We start from the raw sequence: 24,481 nt of genomic DNA, 5'->3' as shown, positions 1-24,481 counted from the left end.
GCAGCATCAAGAGACAGGAGAGAGAATTGTCTTTGCCGAGGAAATGAACTGTATCCTCTGTGGACCCAGGAGGCAAGGAAGCAGAGGATGTGCCAAATACAGAGATTGTGCAGGAAGGGGACTGAGGACCAACGTCAGACGGCCTCCGTGATCCTCTTGGGAAAGTAGATTGTTTTCTAGGAGACATTTTGGATGATTCCAGATTATTTATTTTGTAAAGAGTGGCTTTGATTAAAGCCTCAGGACATGAACACAATACAATCTTTCATTAAAATGTTTGAGCAGCAGCAGCAGCAGCAAAAAGAAATGCCAGCAGCATAAACACTGTATGCTTATAATCCTGTCGTGGGCTTGTTTTAAAAGGGACACACAGATGTCCAAAAAGAAGTTGTATTAAAAAAAATTATGGTGAACATGAAAACACACTGATCACCTATGATCCATAGCTTAAAGAAACCCCACCCCAACCCAAATTTATGACTGTCAGATGAACGGGAAGCTAGGGTTTTCTAGTGATGCAGCGCAGAGGAAAGGCAGTAGCACTACTGACTGTTAGTTTGGTGCAGATTACGAGATTCTGTGGGCTGAGAAAGCAATCATAGGGCCAGCCTTGGGGAAGAGATGGGGCAGTGGGGCGACCCCATTGCTGTGGTCCATGTGGGATGCGAGTGGGAGAGGCGGTGCCTGTTGGCGCTAAGGCATCGTCAGTCACTGAGACGTGGTGTTTCGTCCAGCAGAAGTACCTTTGTTGTGAAGGGAGATATTTCTTTTCTTTGAAATGTAAGGTTACATAACTTGCAATGAAATGTGAACCAGTATTGGGCTAAACAAAGGTGCAGGAAGACAATTGTGATGTAGAAGTAGTTAAAAAAAAAGTAAATAAATGAAGTGGCCCGAGTTTGATGCTTAAGTGATTAAGATGTTAAGCAGTTCTGGCAGCGTTAAAATAGTATCAGGCTTTGCCTCATTCATGGATTTAACAGTACCTTATGCTCTTTCAAATATTTGATCCTATAATTGCTGGTTACTATTAATAATTAACATTTATTTGCTTCATTCTGCGTGTTCGCAGATGGTATTGTGACCTTGCTTGAACTTTATAGATCTACAAGCTTTAGAACTTGGGAAATTAAAACCATGTTTTGCACTCGGTTGATTGTACAAAAGCTTTTTATACCAGATTCAAAAACCTGGTGCGTTACAGCATTGGCGCAGGTGTGCAGACGTAAGTGATCGGTGGGGCTGGTCGTAGGGAGTATTCCGCCGTTCGCTGTCGTAGTTGCTCTGTTGCCGTCTGGACTGAGAAGGCGTGGATATGCCTATCACCCGGGAGCAGTTGGGAATGAGGAGACACTCACGTGGCTTCTTATCACACTCAGGATAACAAATCCCGCCTCCTCGCCGTGATCCGAAAGCAGGGCACGGTTCCTGCGTGTCTGCTCAGCTTCATCTTGTGGGACCCCCGTCTCCTGACTGTTCTGCAGCCGCTCCATCCCGTCCCAGGACCGTCCTTCCTGGTCTTCCTTCCCTGGGGACCACTCCTTCTCCAGCTTTCTGGGTCCACACCTGGACTTCAGGCCCTTAGCATTTGTTTTTCCCTCATCCTGGAATGTTTCCCCCGCAGATACTGAGATGGTTTGGGTCCTCAGTGTGTTCAGGTCTTTCTCTTCAGATGTCATGTTCTCAGCGGGAACTCCCCTGCTTACAGCAGCCAGGCCCTCCCAGCCTTCCTCACCGCCCGTCCCCGTGCCTTGTTGTTTTCACTGCTGCACCTAATCGTCCTGATGTTAGACTTTATATTCGCTTACCGTCTCCACTACTAGGGGGCAGGGACTTTGCCTGTTCATGTTTCTCTCCTTAGCATCCAGAACAGTGACTGAAGGGGGAGACATTCAGATGAAGACTGGTGAGTGGATGGATGCTTGCTCAATTAAATTGTAAAGACGAGTCACTGGGGAGCCGGTGTTCTGGAGATACTGAAATAGTGGCTTAGCTGTGTGGGGCGATTAGGCGAGGGATCGGCGTCCACAGTGGAGGTCCAGGTTCTGTGATGTCACGTAGCCAGGAGATGAGTTTCACATCCTTCTGGCCACCCTGGTTAGTCCAGGGTATCTTTACAAACACAACGCCTGGCTGTGCTTGCACGTCCTCCGTTGCCCTGTTTGCTGTAGCTCTGCCTTAGATTCTGTGAGCTGCTCCAGCCTCGACTCCTTTAAACAATCACTAGTTTCCTCCTCTGCTGGTTAGAGTGTGGGGGTCTGTTCCTTGCCTCTAAGGGTTCTGCCTGCTGTAGGTGGACAGAGACAGGTTGTGTAAATTAGCTCAGTGTTTGATGTTTGTAACTGTTAACATTAGACCTGAGTGGGTATTGCTCTGTGGAAAGGGCTGATAAGTAAAATGCTGCATTTTCTTGCTCTTTGAGTTTTAGGTCTCCAAGCAGAGTGGAAGATAAGAAAAAAAATTATGTCTGTATTTCAGGAACTCTTAGGTTATAGGAAATAGGAATGTCTGTTGTGGTCCACACGTTACCAATGGCTAGAGAATTGTCCATTTATTCGTTTATTCAGGAGATGTTGAATGAGTGCTTACCGTGTATAGGACATTTTCCCTATATACAAGGGCCAATTAATTCACGTGACAGTCATTTATTGAGTGAAGACTTGATATGGCGTTTATGGGGCAGGGATGAACACTTCACGGCCTCTGCCCTCAAGGAGCCTGGAGTTCAGGAGAGAGAGAGTGATGGGCACACATACGTGTGGGAGCAAAGGAGGGGTCGTCAACGGTAAGGCTAAGGGACAGACAGATTGGCTTTCTGGAAGGCTGGAGCAGGTGACACACGTGACCACCTGCAGAGGAGCGGTCCCACCCTATGGAGAGAGCACAGGCGTGACAGCACCTGCCACCAGGAGCAGCCGTCCCAGGATGTGGCGTGCAGCTGTCAGAGTCACCAAAGAAGGCACAGCTGACATGGACAAGGGATGAAACAGCTCTCACCCACCTAGAGAGGAGGCAGGCCCAGATCAGCTTCAGCACTAAATGTTGGTCCCCCCGCCAGCGGGCCTGGCAGGGAAGTGGTCGATTTGCGCCCCTGTGTCCTGCAGGTGGAGGGCCTGTCCTCTCCCTGCCCGCGACAGTGGCGGTAGTGGGGTTAGCCAGACGCCACAGGACACACAGACTCGAGCAGATCAAAAAAGTGCATGACAAACCCAGAATGGGGAGAGATTCCCAGACAGGGCAATGGGCATGGCAGGCTGCGAGGGCTGGTCCTGGTAAGGAGATGGTCCCGGCCCAGGGCGTGGCCTCCCGCAGCTGCACAGCGGGGGGCGCCCCTCCCAGACATCTCATGGGCAGGAGTGGTGTTGGAGAGTTTGACTCTATTTTAAGAATTATTCTTAATTGTTGGCATTAGTCTGACAATTGGATTAGAGGTTTGTTTATAATTTTAAGTGTGTGTGTCATGCTTTGAAAGAGTCAGATTATTTATCCTCAGTGTCATCAGTTAATCCTTACAGATTGTCCCGATTTCTGACATTTGACCAGTTTCCTACACTGTGGCGCAGGGAGCTTCTTCCTCTGCTAAGTTGTCTGATGTTCTGGCGGGATGGAGAGGTCACGTGGGCTGTGGGCTCCTTTTCCCAAAACCAGCTGTGGAGAAACTTCAGAGGTAAGAGGAAAGCATGGATCTGAGGAAATACAGCAACTGTGGAAAACTTGGGGGCTGACGGAGGCTCTTGTGTGTTGGTGTGCGTGTTTAGTCCAGGGTGTAGGGCAGCCTGAGAACCCGGGAGAAGATGCACTGTTTTCCGATTTTTCCTTTTAAGTTGTGTTTTTGACCTTTCTCCAGTTGCCTTGAAGTGACGCTTGCTGCTGGTCTGCTGCAGAAATTGGTGGTGCAGGGTCCTGTCAGGGCAGCACAGGGGCCGGATGGGGTGAGGAGCTGAGAAAACAGGTACCAGCCAGCCAGCGACCCCAGGGCACTTGCTCCTCCTGGGACTTGTGGATTATGCCGAATGGAGGCTGCTGCCGCTTTTAAGAGGTCGAAGGCTGACCCCGTCCAGTAAACAGAAAGGGTCAAGGTGGTAATCTGGTGCCTGTGGCTCATCCCCCTCCTACCCCCGCCCCCTGCTGCCTCCTCAAAGTCACAGGGAGAGATAATACTACTAGGACTTGAGTTTGGGTCGTTTTCACACGTTTTCAGAGCTATTAGCTCATATCCTTCGGTGAAATGACCTTATAGGCCAAAATAATTAGACTCATAAAGAGTATAGTGTAGCTACGATTGAAAACATAAAAGGATAAACTGAATGCCTCATGAAGCAGCATCATTAGAACAGAGGGATTAATAATGTAAAACAAACATAATCAACATACTCAGTGACCACGGAGGATGCTTAATAGCGTTTAGAAGGAACACAAAGTCATAAAAAGAACAAAGTGGAAATATTAGATATGACAAGTTTAGTAGTTGAAGTAAAGAATTTAATAAATCAGGTAAACAGGATGGATACAAGTGAAAAGTGATTTTTTTGAACTTGAGGATCATGTTGAGGAATTCTGAAGGCAGAGGAAAAGCAGAGAGAGAAAATATCGAATAAGCTAAGAAGTACGGAGGAGAGAGGCAATGGGGCCAATGTTCAAATAATAGGATTCCAGAGGGGAGGAAAGAGACTGACAGAGAGAAGAATATTTAAAGATGTAATGATGGTAAATTATTCATAATTAAGAAAGAATAAAGACTTCAGATTGAAGAGACGAATAGAATACCAAGGAGCAAAGATAAAAACTCATATCTCAGCAGATGAGTGAAATTTAAGAACATCATAGCCATTCCCATCTAAAGGCCTTGGACCAACATGGCGAAGAGAAAAAGACCCTGAGCTCACCTCCTGTCAGGAGTGGACCAGAGTCATAACTATCTCCGGAGCAGCCAACCATGGAAAAAACTGGAACCTGTCAGAAAAGATCTTCTACAGCTAAAGACATGAAGGAACCACAAGGAGACAATAGGAGGGGCGGACACATGATATAATTAAATCCCATACACCCCGGGTGGGTGACCCACACGCTGGAGAATAATTACATTGCAGAGGCCCTCCCATAGAAGTGAGGGTTCTGAGCCCCACGCCATGCTCCCAGCCCGGGGGTCTGGCACCGAGAAGACGAGGTCCCAGAGCATTTGGCTTTGAAGGCCAGTGGGGCTTAATTGCAGGAGCCCCAAAGGACTGGGGGAAATAGGGACTTCACTCTTAAAGGGAGCACACAAAATCTCACTCGTACCAGAACACAGGGCAAAAGAAGTAATTTGATAGAAACGTGGGCCAGACCTACCTGCTGGTCTTGGAGAGTCTCCTGGAGAGGTGGGGGACAACTGCGGCTCATCCTGGTGACAGTCACCAGTGGAAGACATATTGGGGAGCATTCAGCTATGTGAACACTGCTGCTGTGGTGGCTGCCATCTTGGCTCATTGGCTCCAAGACCTGGCTTTGCCCAACAGCCTGTGGGCAACAGTGCCAAGACACATGAGGCCAAACACCTATCTGGGTGAGGACACAGCCCAACCCTTCAGCAGACAGGCTGCCCCAAAATAAAGAGCCCATGGCCACCTCTAGACGCAGCCCAGCCCACCAGAGGACCAACACCCAGCTCTGTGCACCAGTGGGCAGGCCCCAGCCCCTCCCACTGGAAACCAGACCGAGCCTCCAGACCAGCCTCATCTACCAGAGGCAGACACCGGAAGCAGGAAAACTGCCATTCTGCAGCACAGACCAGACCCTACCCTGGGACCAACTGGGCCTGGCCCAGCCCACGAGCAGACCAACGCAGCCTTCAGGACAACCCAGGGCCTCAGGAAGTGACCCCCACCTCCTCCAATGATCTAAAACAAACTCTGGGGTCCCTAGGCCCTGCAGCCAGACTCCAGGAACCAGATCTGCCTGCCAGGATTCCGGCACTAACCGCAGGATCTGGCTTACCTGCTAGTGAGTGGGCAACAGCCCCAGGGTCTTCAAGACCCTGACTTTACCCACCAGGGAGCCAGCACTAGCCTGGGCGCCCCTAGGATTCTGCAACCAGCCACCTTGTGACCAGGTCCTGCTAAACAGCAGCCAGCAGCATCCACACAAGGCAGTGCCTGGCAACCAACCAGACTAGGGGCGTACCATTCCTCCCAGACCACCCCCACAGTCAGCCCACCAGAACAGACAGACCCACGCAGCCCTCTTGAGGTGAACCCCTAGAGCGTATAGCCTGGGTGACAAAAGGGGCGTGCACTGCTAGGACCCACAGGACATCTCGAGACCCACAGAGGGCTACTTCTCTGAGGTTGGGAAACATAACTACCCTATATCACATGCATAGAAATACAAATAACAGCTTACACAAAATGAGGCAGCAGAGGAATGCGTTTCAAATGAGTAAGATAAAACTCCCCAAGAACTAAGTGAAATGGAACTAGTCCATCTACTCGAGAGAGAGTTCACAGTAATGATTACAAAGATGATCAAAGAACTTGGGAGGGGAAAGGATACACAGAGCGAGAGGTTAGAATTTTTTAACAAAGAAAATATAAAGAACAACCAAACAGATGTAGAATACAATAATTGAAATGAAAAATACACTGGAAAGAATCAATAGTAGATCAGTGAGCTGGGAGACAGAGTAGTGGAAGTCACTGCCACTGCACAAAGAATGAAAAGAAATGCGGACAGTCTGAGAGTACTCTGGGACAACATTAAGTGCACTAATATTCGCATTATAGAGGTGGCGGAGAAGAGAGAGAAAAGGACCTGAGGAAATATTTGAAGAGGTGATAGGTGAAAACTTCCCTAATCTGGGAAAGGAAACAGTCACCCAAGTCCAGGAAGCACAGAGTGCCTCATACAAGAGTAACCTGAAGAGGAATATGCCAAGACACACGATAATCAAAATGACAAAAATTAAATATAAAGAGAATGCTAACAGCAGCAAGGGAGAAGCAACAAGTAACACACAAAGGAACTCTCATAAGACCATTAGCTGATTTTTCAGCAAGAACTCTGCAGCCCAGGAGGGAGTGGCATGATATATGTAAAGTGATGAAAGGGAAAAACCTGCAACCAAGACTGCTCTACCCAGTGAGGCTCTTACTCAGATTTGATGGAGAAATCAAAAGCTTTACAGACAAGCAAAAACTAAAAGAATTCAGCACTACCAAACCAGCTTTACAGTGAATGTTAAAGGAACTTCCCTGGGTGGAAAAGGAAAGGCCACAACTAGAAACAAGAAAATTACGAAATGAAAAAGCTCAGCAGTAAAGATAAACATACTGTAAAGGTAGGAAAACATCCACACATAAAGCTAGTAGGGAGATTAAAAGACGAAAGTAGTAGAATCATCTGGTTCCACCATAAACAGTTAAGGGCTACACAGAACAACTGGATGTAAAATATGAGATCAAAAACAGTAATCATGAGGGGAGGAGACCACACATACACAATTTTTAAAATGCCGTTGAAATCAAGAGATCAGCAACTTAAAACAATCATGTATGTATAGACTGCCGTACAGAAACCTCAAGGCAAACCAAAAGTCTGTAATAGATGGACACACAAAAGAGCAAAAGGAATCCAAACATAACATTAAAGATAGTCACCAAATTACAAGAGAAGAGAACAAAAGAAGAAAGGAGGAAAAGGACCTACAAAAGCAAATCCAAAACAGTTAACGAAATGGCAGTATGAACATACATATTGATAACTACTCTAAGTGTAAACGAACTAAATGCTCCAACCAGGAGACACAGACTTGGCTGAATGGATACAAAAACAAGACCCGTGTATGCGCTGTCTATAAGAGACCCACCTCAGAGCTAGTGACACACACAGATTGAAACTGAGGGGATGGAAAGAGATACTCCATGCAAATGGAAATCAAAAGAAAGCTGGAGTAACAATTCTTGTATCAGAGAAAATAGACTTTCAAATAAAGAATCTGTTAGAAGAGACAAAGAAGGACACTACATAATGATTGAGGGATCGATCCAAGATACAACAATTGTAAATATATATGCACCCAACATAGGAGCACCTCAATCTATGAGGCAAATATTAACAGACGTAACAGGAGAAACTGACAATGACACAGTAATAGTAGAGGACTTTAACACCCTGCTTACATTGATGGACAGATCTGAGAATGACTGACTGATTTTGCAGCTTTATTTCTAAGGTCCAGATAGTTCTCTCTGGGTGTTTAACCGGCAGTTCAAACTTAACATGATGCAACTGAACCCTGACCTTTCCTTCCTGCTTTGCTGTGCCCCGTCCTCGTGAATGGCATCTCTCTCTCTCCTGCACACGGGCCGGCACGTCTTTCTTTGACTCCCAGCTAGAATATTGGAAAGTCAAGTTTGCCGTTGCAAACAGGTGTCCAGTTCCCTGAAGTCCTTTGTTGCCTGTGCTTTTACAGTGGGTCTTTAATGAAAAAAGTTTGCTGAGTACTTTTACGTAATGTTAGTCACTTAAAAAAAACTTTAAACTCAGTGGAGAGTTAAGACAAATATATGTGTTTTTCATTAGTTGATTTTTAAATTTTATCAGCTGTGTGGTGGTTCGTGTGTCAGCACTGCTGAAGCATCTTGTTGGCGGGAGTGATTTCAGTTCATGCTGCCAGTCATTTGCACTTGAGTGAAATGAGCAAACTGAGGGGGAATGTGAATTAGGCACAAATAGCAGAATAGAACCAAATCCGGCTTTGCATTTGGCGAGCTGTGCTTTGGCCGGGGGGGTGGGTCTTGTGGCTGCGCATTGTATTGGAGAAAGTGAACTAGAACTAAGAAACGTAAGATGCAAATCTCTCCTTCACCCCAGTTTGAAAACTGTTGATTCTTTCATTGCAGGAAAATGCATTTTTACTTAAGGATTGGCTGCTTCAAAATAGTGCTGCTCTAGGCCCTTCTGTGTGTGGTGAGGTCTTTTGGGACCGCCATTGCCTATGGGTTTTTGTTCCTTTTCCCTTTTCCTGAGATACGTAGTAAAACATGCAGATGTCAGATATAAAGGATGGCCGTTGCTCAGACTTGTCCTTTGCTTGTCTGGTTATCCATCAGACACTTGCAGCCTGATTGTGCCAGAAAGTATGAAATAATGTCTTTGGAAGGCTATTGGTCAAATGTATGTCAAGGTCTTTTTAAAGTCTCAGCTAGCTCTTCAGATATCAAAGGATGTTTTACAAATGTGATATGCTAAAATGATTACTCTTAGGAAATGTATCTTTAAACATGCTTACTTTATCCCTGTCTTAATTTCGTTTCTTGGTGCTTTGAGGCAGATTAAGGGGCCCTGTGTCACAGTATGTCACAGCGATCTGGAATCCATGCCCTAGGCAGCTTGCAGGAAGGTATTAGCAAGGGTCCATTCTGTCACTCAAGTGGCAGCTCGTAATTTTGGGGCTGTCAGAACCATAGGCAGTTGTTATAATAGCCACATTATTTATTTTTTTTTAGAAAACTTCCAGCTAAGCAAGCAGGTTGGGATTCTTTCAGTTTTCAGACAAGCATCCCTTCTTTACCACAGAGTCTAGTTATTGTCTCCAGCTTTACAGAACAAGGTCATAACCGGGGGAAAAACAAGGAATAAGAAAATTTTTACCTTTCTTAGGAAAATGGAATTTTATTTGCAACTTTCATTTACTGGTGATCCTAAATTAATTACGACCTGCTTTATAGTTTTATATTAATAAGTGAAATTCAGGGGTTTGGTTTGGTGTTTTTAAGGGGATTGCATGCTATTTGAAACTTCTCTGAGTTTAGAAATGAGAAGACATCAGGGACCCAGGTTGCTGCCTGCGATAATTCCTAATTTGGGGGTGCAAAAAAGGAAGAAAGGAAAGGGGATTTGGGAAACTCTGCTGTGTTGGTTGAAATACTTCAAAATACATCTATTTCATTTTCCGTCATACTTCTTCATTTGTATTAAATGAGTTTTGTCTCCAAATTTATGATGAATTAAAGCTTGTTTGAAAATCATCTTCTCTGATGTTGGAGCGTTGAGCTGAAGAGTCCAGTTGGCATTGTTTAAGTGTCCTTACCACAAAAAGCGATTATACTTCTGTTTCCTTTCATAATGGATGGTGGTTATTGATTTTTACATCCTAGTGATGGAAAATATTTTTTTCTGTTCTGATTTGTTTTAAATATAGTAATCAGAAATTTTGCAGTTAATCACAAGGCTCTAGTTGTTGTAGGCAAAACATGTCTCTGTGGGCATAACTGAAAGCTGGTCAAATATTTTAAGAAGCTCCTTGCAGAAGGGCTTATATATAGAACTTCTTAAGTAGTGGAACACAATTATATAATAGTCTTTTTTTTGGTATATATCTACATATTTTATTGAAGTATAGTCAGTTTACAATGTTGTATCAATTTCTGGTGTCATGTGTGAACATACATATATTCATTTTCATATTCTTTTTCACCATAAGTTACTACAAGATGTTGAATATAGTTTCCTGTGCTATACAGTATAAACTTGTTTTTCACCTATTTTATATATAGTAGTTAGTGTCTGCAAATCTCCAACTCCCAATTTATCCCTTCCCACCCTCTTTCCCTCTGATAGCCATAAGTTTGTTTTCTATGTCTGTGAGTCTGTTTCTATGTCTATGAATCTGTGAGTCTTTTAGAGTCCTCATATAAGTGATGTCATATGGTATTTTCTTTCTCTTTCTGGCTTTCTTTACTTAAAATAGATGATAATCTCCAGGCCCATCCATGTTGCTGCAAATGACATTATTTTATTAGTTTTTATGGCTGAGTAGTATTCCGTTGTATAAAGATACCACATCTTTATCCAGTCATTTGTTGATGGACATTTAGGTTGTTTCCATGGCTTGGCTATTGTAAATAGTGCTGCTATGAACATTGGGGTGCAGGTGTCTTTTTGAATTAAGTTTCTCTCCGGATATATGCCCGGAAGTGGGATTGCTGGGTCATATGGTAAGTCTATTCCTAGTCTTTTGAGGAATCTCCACACTGTTTTCCATAATGGCTTCACGAAACTACATTCTCATCAGCAGTGTAGGAGGGTTCCCTGTTCTCCACAGCCCCTCCAGTATTTATCATTTGTGGACTTTTGAATGATGGCCATTCTGACTGGTGTGAGGTGATACCTCACTGCAGTTTTGATTTGCATTTCTCTGGTAATTAGTGATATGAGCATTTTTTCATGTGCCTATTGGCCACTTGTATGTCTTCCTTGGAGAATTGCTTGTTTAGGTCTTCTGCCCATTTTTGGATTGGATTGTTTGTTTTTTTCTTATTAAGTTGTATGAGCTGCTTATATATTCTGGAAATTATGTCCTTCTTGTCTTACTTATTTTTAAAGGAAAACCATTTCATTTCTGTCATGAATGGAGCAGATAGCTTAAATTTCACCTAAATTGAGTGACTCCAAAAATAGTGCAAAATGTGATTATTTCAGGTTAGAGGAAAAAGCTGCAAGTGAGGTACAGAGGTCCGTGGGGCTGTTTTACACTCAACTGCAAACATTTGCTGCAGCTACAAGAGCAGGGTCTCTGCAGGAAGAAGCGAGGGAGCCCGGAGCCGGCAGGGAGGCTGAGTCACAAGGCAGGGCTGAAGTACTCAGTGACTGAGTGCTCTCTGCGGCATCTGGAAACACAAACGCGAGAGGGTGTTGTTAGCCATCTGGGGCTGCCACCCCAGAATAAGACGTTTGGATCAGTGGTTTGACGTTCGGCTGTGGAGGAAAATGGGGTTGTTTTTGATCACCTCAGGTCCTCCGAGTCTTCAGGTGCCTCCCCAAGGACCGTGTTCCGTCACCCAGTGCAGCACTGTCACTGCGGCTCCAGTCACAGTCCTTGTCCACCCCTTCGCTCAGTCTTGCCGGCTCTGTCTCCACTTGCGTGCGTCCGTGAAAGACCAGATCAAGGGGAAAAGAGTCCTTGTATAAAGATAAAAGTACCTATGTATTGCGTATCTCTTCACTTTGGTAGTTAAATATAACTGTGGATCCTTTGACATTAATTTCAGATTATTTAATAAATAAATTTGAGCCTGTAAGTGCAGGACAGGTTGTTTAATTTGGTGATTACTACATTAGAAGTGGCACACCATTTGGTAATATTTAGGAAAGAGGTAAGATCACCAATTTAACAGGCAGCTTATGTCTGACATTTATAACAGGAAGTAGACTCAGTGGGAAGTTAAAGAATGGTGGACTCGACTATTTAAAGAAGATAAAGCACATGGCCTGGGAAGGCCACTCTTCTGTCTGGGCAGACTTAAGCATTTTCTAGAAGCCCATAGACACATCTGGCAGCTCCAGTGTGTAGAGTAGAATTTATGTGCATATGTAGGAAGCTTTATGAGAAGCTTCCACATAATAAGGTTCTATTGAAGGGTCATGCTTACAACAAGCAGTAAAGGAATAGTTTTATTCTGTAAAACCCAGAGAAGTACATTTCTTACATTAAATAAGAAATTGACCAGTGTAAATTTAGGTAAAGATGGTAGAGGTGCTTTGGGAGACAAAAATGGTGAACAAAATACGATAATAATGAAGGAGAAACGTTAGAACTTCAGTTATGGCCTCATAAGTTTACGAAATGAATGAGAAACCTAGGAATTTAAATGATGTTTAGAGTCTTTGCATATAAAGATATGTGGCTGAAACAGATGTCAGTCTGGCTCTCTGTGATTGTGATAGGTGTATGAAATGACACGGGACGTGGCCAGTGAAATGTAGCAGGAGCCAGTGTCACCTCAGCCAGCCCCCCAGTCCCAGATGTACCACCGGAGATGCTTCCGGGGGGCTGTAAGGGGTGGAAGTGCCGGCATGTGTTTTCCTAAAGCTGCAAGATGGCCAGATACACGGAACTTGATGTACCAGGGAATACGCAAAGTGTACATAGCAGAACAGTGGTATAATAGTGTTTTACTTAATGGTAAAATAATTAGACATTATTTTTATAGTAAACCCAAGAAGGACATGTTCTAGAATCGAAATGCAAGTTTTGGCTACATGTTTAAGATAAGTACACGAGACTAAAAGTTTAGGGCATAAAGGTCACCTGTTCACTGGTGCCTTGGGCTGAAGGCTGTGAAACCCCGGGGTTCCTTGTGGGTAATCTCACTTTTAGAGTATATTGTGCAGACTGGAGTCTGTGTAGAACTCCTAGTGGGACCTTCTGCGTGTAGTAAAACCATGAGGAACGCTGGCTGTGTCCCTGCCACTCTCATTCCTGCTCCTCCAGAGCAGTCCTTTAAGAGGACAGGGGAGGGTACAGCTCAAGTGGTAGAGCGCATACTTAGCATGCACAAGGTCCTGGGTTCAATCACCAGCGCCTCCTCTAAAAATAAATAAATAAACCTAATTACCTACCCCCCCCAAAAACCAAACAAGCAAAACTAAGGGGACAAACAAAAAGGTGACAATTCAGTCTCTTGGGTGCCAATGGGAAAAACAATACATGTTGAATTACACTTGCCAGATCTCTGTTTCGCTGGTGAGAAGTCTCACTGTGAAACTCTTTTCTGTAGTAACTTGAAAATTGGGTTCTCAAATTATCAGATATTCTAGAAGTAAAATGATTTTATGGGTGTTTTACTTGAAGGGAGAAAATTCAGCGATCCGTGTACATTTATCACCACGTGTCTCTGAACACCTTTTTTTCTTGCTCGAGCAATTGTGTTCCATGTTTAAGTGATGTAGAATCAGGAAGATGCTTAGGTTAGCCTTTGCATAACAAGCTGCTTTTCACACCATAGGTTTCATGATCAAAATTCAGCACTGGGATGTCTGCTTGCACTATTCCCGGGTTTACTCTCATTTCTTTGTATCATCCAGACCCCTGAACTGAAAATATCTGGTTAACGCTGCACTGTTTAATATTCTTTGGAAATTAAACTACTTGGGCATGTTTAGAGCTCAGATGGAATCTATGCATTTTGCTTGCCAAGGTGGTTGGTTGGTTTTTAGAGCCTCTGTATTGAAAGTCGTGTTTGTGGCCAGCTGATAGAGAAATTTCCATGTGCTGAAGCATCGTACCTATGAAACCTCTTCTGGGGTGAAGTTCAAGTGAGATGAAGATGATGTGTATGAACCCAAGGAAAACCAGGAAGGACTGTGGGCATCCGAGCTCGAGGCCATGGACTGGGGATGAGCACCTCAGCTGGCCCAGGGGTGCAGGAACCCCGGGGACAAGTTGGGTTCCAGGACCTGGGGGAATATAATGTGGATTCTCACAGCCTGGGGTTGCAACTGGGATTCGTTGCTATGATGAGAAAATGTATTCAAAAAGACTCAGGATTTTCCGTTGTTAAAGTCAATGAAGTTAAAAGCGCAGCTGCCTGTAAAAAAGTTCATTTTACTTGACATCTGCTTTGGTCTCAGGAATAAGGAGATAGTTCTGTTGAACAACCTGTTCTCTCTAGAGATGTATCTTTTTGTTACTATGAGGTCTCTGTTTAAATTGTTGCCTTTCGGTTTCACAGATGATTTTCTCAACCTATGAATTGCGTGTCTCTTAGAATACACCCACCAGCACAGTCCATGTGTCTTCAGTTCTGTAGAAAAGGGTTGCTGGGTGTTGAGTTGCCATTCCTGGGGAGACATGAAGTGCAAGTAGGAGCCGTCTCAGCTCTTATGTGAAGTGTGGAGAATGTAAAGACATTTTTGAAAAGCGTTCTCCACTTGTTTTTCATTAAAAAAAAAAAAACCCAAAACACCTATTCGAAATGTGGCATCTGTACAAAAGCCTACACACAGATGTTTGCAGCAGCTTTATTCATAATTGCCAAAAACTTGGAAGCAACCAAGATGCCCCTCACGTGGTGAGCAGAAAAATAAAGCATGGTCCATCCAGATGACGGAGTTCTAAAAGGAAACGAGCTATTGAGCCACAGAAAGACACTGAGCCAAAGAAGTCAATCTGAAAAGGCTACATACTGTGCGATTCCAACTACATGACATTCTGGAAAAGGCAAAACTATGGAGACAGTGAAAAGATACTGGTTACCAGGAATTAGAGGGGAGGAAAGGTTGACTGAGTGGAGCTCAGAGGGGTTTTAGGGCAGTGAGACTATTCTGTATGACACTGCAGTGGTGGGTAAGTGTCATTAAATGTTTGTCTAAACCCACAGAATTAATGTACAGTAGCAAAAGTGAATCCTGTGAAACCTTACTGTAAACTCTGGACGGTGGTGATAATGATGTGTCAGTGGAGGTTCGTCAGTTGTAATAAATGTACCACTTTCATGGGGGTAACAGGGCAGGCTATGCATGTGTGGGGCAGGGGGTGTATGGGAAATCTTGTACCTTCCTCTCAATTTTGCTGTGAACGTAAAACTACACACACAAAAAAATTCTTTGCAAAAACAAAACAAAACAAAACAAAACAAAAACAAAAAACCCAAGCCTGAACAAAAACTACCTGCCTTTGGTATTTTGGTTATTTGTGAATCACGGGATGCCGCCACCCTCACACTTAGTCTGCTTCTCCGTGTAGAACAAGATTGTATGGAAAAAAGGTCTACCGTGTGCTAATAACCTAGCTTGGATTTCTTTTAAGGTACAGCTTGGATATTACTGCACATTGTCGTTCCTCTGGAGTTTGTAAGGAAGCTGGGGTGAGTGGTAGAGGGTCAAACCACCAGAGAACAAAATTGAGCAGTATTTTCCAAGTGAGCATTGTTTTCCTGTCATTTTTATGTGTTTTAATTTAGCCAGTGTTGGGTGAGTAGTTCAGAGAGAAGGGATTTATTATTTTAAAGCAAAGCCACCCTCTTGCTCTTCATTTTCAACTGATTGTCACCTTTGTTTTCCAGATGTCTGTTGAGTCTTGAAAAACCGTGTTCCGTGCTCACTTACAGAGTTTAACTCCTTGTCTTTGCTCATTCCCTCCCTTCGTGCCCATCCTCTGAAGAAGGAAACCGTGAACGTTTTCTTCTTTCCCTAGGCCCTTTTCTGAAATTATCTTTGGGAGTGACTGACCGGCAGCAGTCTGCTCTGGGATTTGCAGAGCAACAGTCAGCCTCACAGCTGGCGGCCGAGCGCTTTCCCCCCGGGAACATGCGTTTTAGAGGTGTTCCCTGTGTGCAACGGAAGAGTTAAATGCAGGTTAAATCTCTCTTCCTCATCCTTCTCTTGTCTCTGTCTCTGTCTCTCTCACAAATCTGTAATTGCATAAAATCATTACTGTAGGATGTCTATTCTCTCGCTCCCCCTGGGGGAGCACAGACCTGGCGGGTGTCTCTGATTTCCCGTCCAAATCCAGAGCGGACGTTGTCATCAGTCCTCTCTCCAGGGTGGGCCTTGAACACATGCTCTGACAAACCACTGCCAGTGCGTGGCAAGCGGACATCGCTGCTTTACGCATGATCCCTAGGACCCCCCAGCTGGTCCATGGCTTCCCTGCTGCTTACCTACTGATAACGCCTGAATCTAAACCTTCATTTAGCTCCATACCCTCTCCCAGGCTTGAGATCCAGGTATCTTCAGTTCCGTCTTGGTTATTCAAAAGCACCTCAAAGTCAGCATGCCTGGAACTAGTCATTTTCTTTCCTCTCCCCAGCCTCCTCTTCCTGTCACCACTGTATTGCAGTTACTGAAACAGTCTACCCACCCGGATGTCCTCTGTAGCTTCTTCTGTTTTAGGCATGAAGTTATGTAGAGGGTACCGCCTTCTTATTTCCCACTTCACGTCTTCCTTTCTGTTGCTGCTGCCTTGTTCTGCCCCTTGGATCCCTGGGTCACCCTCCTCCGAGCCACTCCTCTCACTGTCGAAAATCCATCAGCCCCCCTCAACTCCTCCCCTGAACTACTTCAGACACAAATATACACGAGGTAATATCACATACGCCCATGTACTCACCTCCAGGATCTTGATTCTAAAAATTATTTCCTCCATGCCAGTCTAGTTTAAATGGGACGTCTGAGAATTTGTTTTCCATGTTTGTCTTCCTCTTTTTTTTTTTGAATTGAAGTATAGTCGGTTACAGTGTGTCAGTTTCTGCTGTACAGCATCATGTCCCAGTCATGCACATGCACGCATAGGTTCGTTTTCATATTCTTTTTCATTAAAGGTTACTACAAGATACTGCATATACTTTCCTGTGCTATACAGAAGAAGTTTGTTTTTTAATCTATTTTTATATAGTTAAGTTAAAAGTTTATAAAAGGTTAACCTTTACAGTGTTTGCCTTACTCTTGAAAAGATGTAAGAACTCAGCCTGCTCTTTCACCAGGCTTTCCCATCCTGGAGGAGATTCATCTTCTAATTGCTGTTTGGATTTCACTGTTTTTGCAACTATACGTCCTTATAGAGTAGGAGTGTTTTGAGATAAATATTTTGGACTCCTTTTCAAAATAACTTACCTACCAGAAACTGCAACCCATAGTATAGGGAGTAAGCAAAAATGTCTCGAAAGGTATTTACCATAGTGCTTTAATTTCAGCGTCATTACGTAAACGACACAGGATGTTTCTCTACATCTCAGTGAGTCTTGTTGGAGTGGAGTCACGTTTATACAGTGTCTGTTCCTTGTCAGTAAAGTTTTTTTTTTAATAAACTTTTAAAATTATTATTTTTATTTGTTTATTTTGGGGGGGTGATGATTAGGTTCATTTATTTTTTTAATGGAGCTACTGGAGATTGAACCCAGGACCCCGTGCATGCTAAGCACACACTCTACCACTGAGCTATATATACCCTCCCCCTCAGGGAAAATTTTTTTGGTGAGTGTTCACTGTAAAGACTTTGAACTTTGATGTATGTTTTAAATTTTTAGTGATATTGGAAAAATATTTAGTCGATATTTCTGCTTTATTTGTAGCTATTAGTTAATGAAAAAAAAAACCCCACAAAAAACCCCCCAAAAGACATAGAGTAGAAGGAGGGAACTATGACATGATTGCTTTTGGGCAGTGCCTGGTAGAGTGCATCGGCTGCTTGAGTTTTGCTCCGTGAGTTTTGGGCTACTTGTTTCCTTTAACTAGGGACCACAGTTTCCACTGTGTTGAGGGGTGGGGCATTTGCCCCCCTTTAAAGGGAGGACTTGAGATACTCAATTCAGTTAGAAGTGGAAAGATGCATGTTTCCTCGTTGATAGGTCATAGTTACGTATGTAAACTTGAGGGATGCAAGACCAAAAGGGCCAGTGTCTTAGGCAGACTCTTCTAAACCCATGCTGCTATTGGAAGTATTGAGAGAGGGGAAGCTTTCATTCACTCTGCAGTATTTATTGAGTGCCTGCTGCATGCCCTACCACATGCTGTTCTAAGCAGTAGGGGGAAGGTGGTGGGCATGGCAGAAAAAGTTCCTGCCCTGATGGAACTTACATTTTCATGGGGAGAGAAAGGCAGAACACAAGTGAGCGAACCAGTTACTTAATATGACTTTAGAAAGTGATGAATGTTGAGAGATACCTGTGGGGAGGGGCTGCTCTGCCAGGGGTGGTTAGGGAAGGCCTCAGGCTGGGGGTTACATTTGAGCCAAATAACAAACGGTATAAAGGAACCTTCAGTGCAAAATTTGGGAATTTTCACGCCTGAGCTGAGCCTCTAGGTGGCTCACACGCGCAGTGTGGGGCGGCAGGGCAGGTGTGCTGTCCCGGGTCCTGACCTCAGCGGCTCACGCGGGCTCTTGGGATGCCAGCACCCAGTGCTTGGGCCTGGAGGCTGCTTTCCTTCGGGCAGAGTGGCAAGTTGGACCAGACACCTCCAGACTTGCTGTCATCTCTCTTATGCCTGCATCTATGTGGTGTTTATTGTCATTAAAAGGAGAACTACTAGTCGGCAAAGTGCAGTATTAATTTTTGTACCCAAATATGTGGCAAAATGCAAGATTTACTCAATGACAGCAATCTTTGAAATGAGATTTATTCAAGAATCAGTGGTCTGTAATACTTGCCTAAAAATGGCACAAACCTCACATTAGTTAATTCAGTGTGTAGGTATATTCTTAATAATGAAAAGAGATCTTAACAGGTCACCTTTGGCGGGAGGGAGGTATAGCTCAGTGGTAAAAGTGTGTGCTTAGCATGCACGAGGTCCTGGGTTCAATCCCCACTGCCTCTGTTAAAAATAAATAATTATGTTTTTATTTATTTTCTTTTATTTATCACCCCCCCACAAAAAGAGGGTACCTCTCAACAATGAGAAGTAAGGTGCGTGCCAGGCCAGCTTTTATAATGGTTTCCATGAAGCAGCCCTAACTCAGACACCCCACTTAAGGCTTTGCAGATGTGACATATGATAAATCTTCTTTCTCTTTCATATTTGTTGATTTATGTGTCAAGGACAGTGTTGTAATTTCTAGCAAAACAAACAACTATGACATATGTGGAAATCAAAGTCTATTTAAACTAGACAAACACTCATTTCAGGTTGTAGAGGAAAGTCTTTAATGCCGAACATTTGTTATGATTGTATATTGCTTTCTTGGAAGACTGACAGTTGTGACTTATTAGTTTTGATTTAATTCAGTTTTACTCAAAGCAGAAATCTGAAAAGCTTTAACGATGAAATGTAGCTGTACATATGCTTTTGTTTTCGTCAGTTAATGGAATTATGCAATTGCGAGTTTTTAGATTTATTGCACATTCAGTAAATATTTATTAAACATCTGTTATGTTGGGACTGTTAGGGAATGCAGTGCCCCTCCTATTCCGGTGGATGTAGTACTAGCTCCCTGGGCTCAGAGAAAATTCCAGAAGAAATGATGGAGCCAGCAGTCCCTAAAGTGAAGTTTGCATTCTGTCAGCAAAAGGTCAGCAGATGGCTTTGGCACTTTGCAGAGCTTTGAAGTGGCTCGGTTGCCTCATCCCCTTTGCTGTGAAGAGACGTGTGCTCTTTTTGAAAATGCTATTTGTTTTACAAGTTGAAAGCAGAACCTTTGGAAAACTCCAAATCTTCCTCGAAATAATTATACTCAGAACCTTGACCGTTGTTTTAGTAATTATTCTTCTCAGTTACTCAAACTTGAAAAGAAGTCGTCGGGGTGGGGAGGGGTGGGGACAGAATCAAATCGTTGAGTGTAGGTGTTCCGGGAACTGAAGCCCTGATCTGCTCCTGTGTGTCTGGTGGGGTTGGCCCAGCTGCCTCCTCAGTTATCCTGTGCCAGGTTCCAGCACCCTGGTCCAAGAGAAGGGTTTTTTTTTTTTAAATTGAAGTATAGTCAGTTACAATGTCAATTTCTGGTGTACAGCATCATGTTTAGTCACACATATACATACATATATTCATTTTCATCTTCTTTTTTATTGTAGGTTACTACAAGATATTGAATGTAGTTCCCTGTGCTATCCAGAAAAAATTTTAAATCTGTTTTTATATATAATGATTAACATTGCAAATCTTCAAACTCCTAAGTTTATCCCTTCCCACCCCCTTTCACCTCGTAACCATAAGATTGTTTACTATGTTTGTGAGTCTGTTTTGTTTTGTAGATGAGTTCATTAGTGTCCTCTTTTTTCTTCCTTCCTCCCTTCCTTCCTTCCTACCTTCCTTCCTGCCTTCCCTCCCTCCCTCCTTTCTTTCTTTTCTTTCTTCTTTTTCTTTCTTTCCACATATGAGTGATCTCATATGGTATTTTTCTTTCCAAGAGGAGGATTTTGAGAAGCTGTCAGATGAAAGGGTTGGTGGGATAACGTTAGCCTGAGGGAATCTTAAGTGGCTTTAACTAGGGGAGTGGGTAAGTTTTATCCTTAAAATCTCACTCTGGTCTTGGTGTAGAGAATAATTAGGGGAGAGGCAGGAATGGAGGTGGACAGGACAGTGACCAGAGATGCTGTGTTTGCAGTTCAGGACGAAGGGAACGAGGGCTGGGTTTGAGAAGGGGGTGTAGTTGAGGATTTCCTGTGTGGGATGAAGAGACGATGAGAAATATTTTGCTGTCACCGAGGTGTTTTTGTTGGCTTGCTTTCATTTAGAAAACATGGGTTGATGACAAATCACGCCGTACAGATTGACAGACGCAGCAGAAAAAGCCTAGTTTGTCTGCTCCATCTGTTTTCAGAAAATTGACTTTTGAAATATCTAGATAAGTGATTTTAATCTTTTTAGAGCATAGCTTTGGTTCTGAGCTATGAAATCTGTTGAACAATGAAAATGACATTTTGTAAGGGGATTTGAATTAGCAGATATGGGGTTTATTAAAGTAATTTGTTTGCAAAACCTTGATGACATTTTATATGTCATGAAATACTAAACTTAACGTTTCTTAGGGATACTGAGAATCTTTTGAGCTAAATTTGCAGCAGACTGTCTCACTTTATTGTACTTTAAGTTAATAACTGTTCATATGTTTTGACTCACAAAATTGAGAATGTTTCTCCATTATTATTAGATATGATTGAATAAAAATGACAATATTTGGCATTTTGGTCCACGTTTTTTCATAAATATTATTTTTATTAGATGCTTTAAAAGTGATAGCTTGGCACAACATTGTAAATGACTAACTCAATAAAAAAGTGATAGCTTTATTTGCATGATGTTGAAACTTAGGTTTGATGAGTTAATTGATGAATTACTTTTAATTGACAGGATAATTTAAGAGACAGGATACCCTATACAAAAGCAAAGGATATCCTTCGGTTTGCTTTTTGTCATGAGAAGTTTCTCTTTTGTGAATTGTCAGATGATTTACTGGTAGAATGTAAGAACTATGTATTTGACACAATCGACACTAGAAGAAATCTATCGTTAACTTTTGGCGTTTTATTTAGGTTACTTCAAGCTGTCTAATTACTTGGAATGAATGTTTTTAATTTCTTTGGTTCAAATTCTTACAGTGTAAGAGAGCTTTCTCGGGAAAAGAGAAATACAGAGCTACATGGACGTATAATTGATATTATTGCAGTAAAGCGTATCAGAGGCTGGCATTTCTCCGATACACTGTCAACCTGACGCACAGTATTTAGGAATAAGGCCCTGGTCTTACATTTAGTTTCCTAGACTAGCTGGGGGTCGTATTTGAATATTAAATACTTTGAGTTGCCTTGGTGTGTTTATAAGATATTCTTGGTTTCTTATGGTAACTTGGTTGTCAAAATTGTGTGTATATGTGTGTGTGTATGCGTGTGTGTGTGTGTGTGTGTGTGTGTATACACTTATGCCAGTTTCACAGTAACTTCATGATAAATGAAAGTCTCTCTCCCCAGTTTCTTCGTCACCCCTGGATTCAGTGCTACAGGATTGGTTGCTATAAACTTAGAAGTTTTTCCATCTTTATTTGCAAAGATAATTATTTTCGTGACTGGAAGCTTTTTCATGAGCTCACGTGAATACTCCCCCCTTATTTCTTTGTTTTGCCTCCTTTTCCCTCTAAACTTAGTGACGTGCTCTACAAACCTTGTCTTAGATTAAAAAAAAAAACAAAACAGCATCCTTCCATTTCAGGCACGCCCTCTCCTCCTGCTCGCCCACCCCCATTTTATGTAGTATTCACACGTGCTCAGGATTTGACCTTGGCTGTTCTTCCTAACCCCCCCTCTCTGCTTTCAGTTAACAGCCAGGTCCTTGCCTGCTGTGCAGTCGGATGAGAGACTCCAGCCGCTGCTCAACCACCTCAGGTAAAACCAAGGCTCAGCCCCGTCGTGCTGGTAAACCCCCCTGCATTAAAGTGGGTCAGGTAGACTGATGTGCTTATTAAAACTCCTCCGATTTCTAAAAACTTTACAGAGTTTTTCTTTGCTTTAATTCTGTCATTTCAGTTTGAGTTCTTAGTACGATACGCTTGTTACTCTTGACTTTATGGTACTACAGAAAGCTCTTTCAATTCAATAAAAGTGTGTAGCGCTGGTTGATAAGCTGAAGTTAAAATGAGGAGCAACGACTGAACACAGAAAGATCTCGAAGGAATGACCTATTACTTAACCACGAGGCTAAGGCCAGCTTTGGGAACCTGCACATATTTTATTGGCGGTAGTAGAAATAAGTTATATTTGTTTTCTAAATACAAAAATAATATATCCTTATTATTTAAAAAAGCAAACTTAGAAAATACAGGAAAGGGAGATGGAAAACCTTTCATCCTACTCAGAAATACTTCTTTCCTCTGCGCTGTTCTAAAACTCAGTGTTGAAATTATACTTTTACATAGTTGGCTATTTGTTATTTCAAAATAAACTTTATAAGACTTCTGTTATTAAAATCTGTCTAAAAATATAATTTTTAGTGACTACATGGTATTATCTTATAAGATGTTTTCTTAATATGATATTTTCTTATATGACTATCCTGTGGTGCATTTATCTCCCTTTGGGGAGCATCTAGACCATTTCTTATTCTTTTCACTAGTGTGAAAAATGCTGTATTTTTTATCATTTCCTTAGCAGAGGTTTTCAGAAATGGAATCACTTTGTCAAAGCATATGAACCATTTTAAAAGATTTAAATATATTTCTTTTCCAAAAACGTTACTCTACTCATACTTTCATATTGTACAAGATCCCCCATGTTACTGTACCCCGAACAAGACGGGGCAGCCAGAACATTGCTGATTTAATAGGTTTATCATAGAGATATTGTTGGTGCCACGTACACTGCACTGATTATTATTAAGAATGTTTTGAAAACACCTTATTATCCGTTCTGATTTTGGGATGGGATTAGCTATCTGTATTGTTGTCCATTTACTGACAGCATCTCTTGATTTTATTTGATCGTGTATACTTTAGACATAAAGGATAGTAACTCTTGGTTGTATTTGATAGATTTTTCTTTCCTGAAAGGTTTTTGATAATGCTGCATCATCCAGCATACCTCCATTTTCAAGTTTTATGTAGCCAAGCACCATAACTGTTTTCCTTTATGGTTTCTTTTTATTCTTTTAAAACTCTGAATACTGCTTCTCATTTGGAAGTCAGGGTAGACCTGAATCTCTCACATCCTCTAGTGGCCTTTGTTCCCCGCCTCCCTGCTCCCTCTTCTCCTTCTCCTCTCTTGTACCCCTCCTTTCCTTCCCAGAGGGGTATTCCCCCCCAACCCCTCCTGTCCTTGTTTTGTTGGGTAGGAGGCGGGGTCCAGATTAACACTTCCAGAGGGACTGAGTTAACATAAATACTCAACCTACTTGTTGAATTTCTGAGAGCTTCGTATTCATGAGTCCTATCCCTGATCTGAGACTCTCTCTCCAGCAGCCTCTTACCTGTGCCCGACTTGCCCTCTCTGAAATTTCTCACTCCCTGCTGGAGCGATTCTCTTATTCCTCAGTTGAAAACCACTCTGCCTTCCCCAGCTTCACCCGGGCTCAAGGGAGAAGCCCGTAGCCTGGCACGTGAGGTCCTTCTGGCGGGACGGAGGCTGGCCTGCCTGCGCCCTGGCGGTGGGTGCCTGGACGTTCTCCCGGCCAGGGCGCCCTGTGCCTCTGCCCTTGCCGGTGCCTCCCTCCTGCCTGGCCTGCTCCTCTCCCCGCCTCCACTTCTGTCACTTGACCGAATGTGGCTTGTTCTTCAGAACTGAGTCTGCTGCCTCCTCTGATC

The 24,481-nt window shown here is 43.1% G+C and overlaps 1 protein-coding gene across 2 annotated transcripts in view; it reads left to right on the top strand.

Moving 5' to 3' along the window:
• The window catches only part of PRIM2 (DNA primase subunit 2), a 215,376-nt gene that overhangs the window by 98,894 nt on the left and 92,001 nt on the right, over positions 1-24,481 (top strand). For both annotated transcript variants that reach the window (XM_072944748.1, XM_072944747.1), the window contains exon 8: positions 22,504-22,571. In XM_072944748.1, coding sequence (XP_072800849.1) covers positions 22,504-22,571 — 68 coding nt within the window. The remainder of the gene's footprint in view (positions 1-22,503; positions 22,572-24,481) is intronic.

Source organism: Vicugna pacos, chromosome 20 (assembly GCF_048564905.1).
Source record: "Vicugna pacos chromosome 20, VicPac4, whole genome shotgun sequence".
Taxonomy (NCBI): domain Eukaryota; kingdom Metazoa; phylum Chordata; class Mammalia; order Artiodactyla; family Camelidae; genus Vicugna; species Vicugna pacos.
Note: the sequence above shows the minus strand (reverse complement) of the source record. Positions and strands in the feature narration are given on the sequence as shown.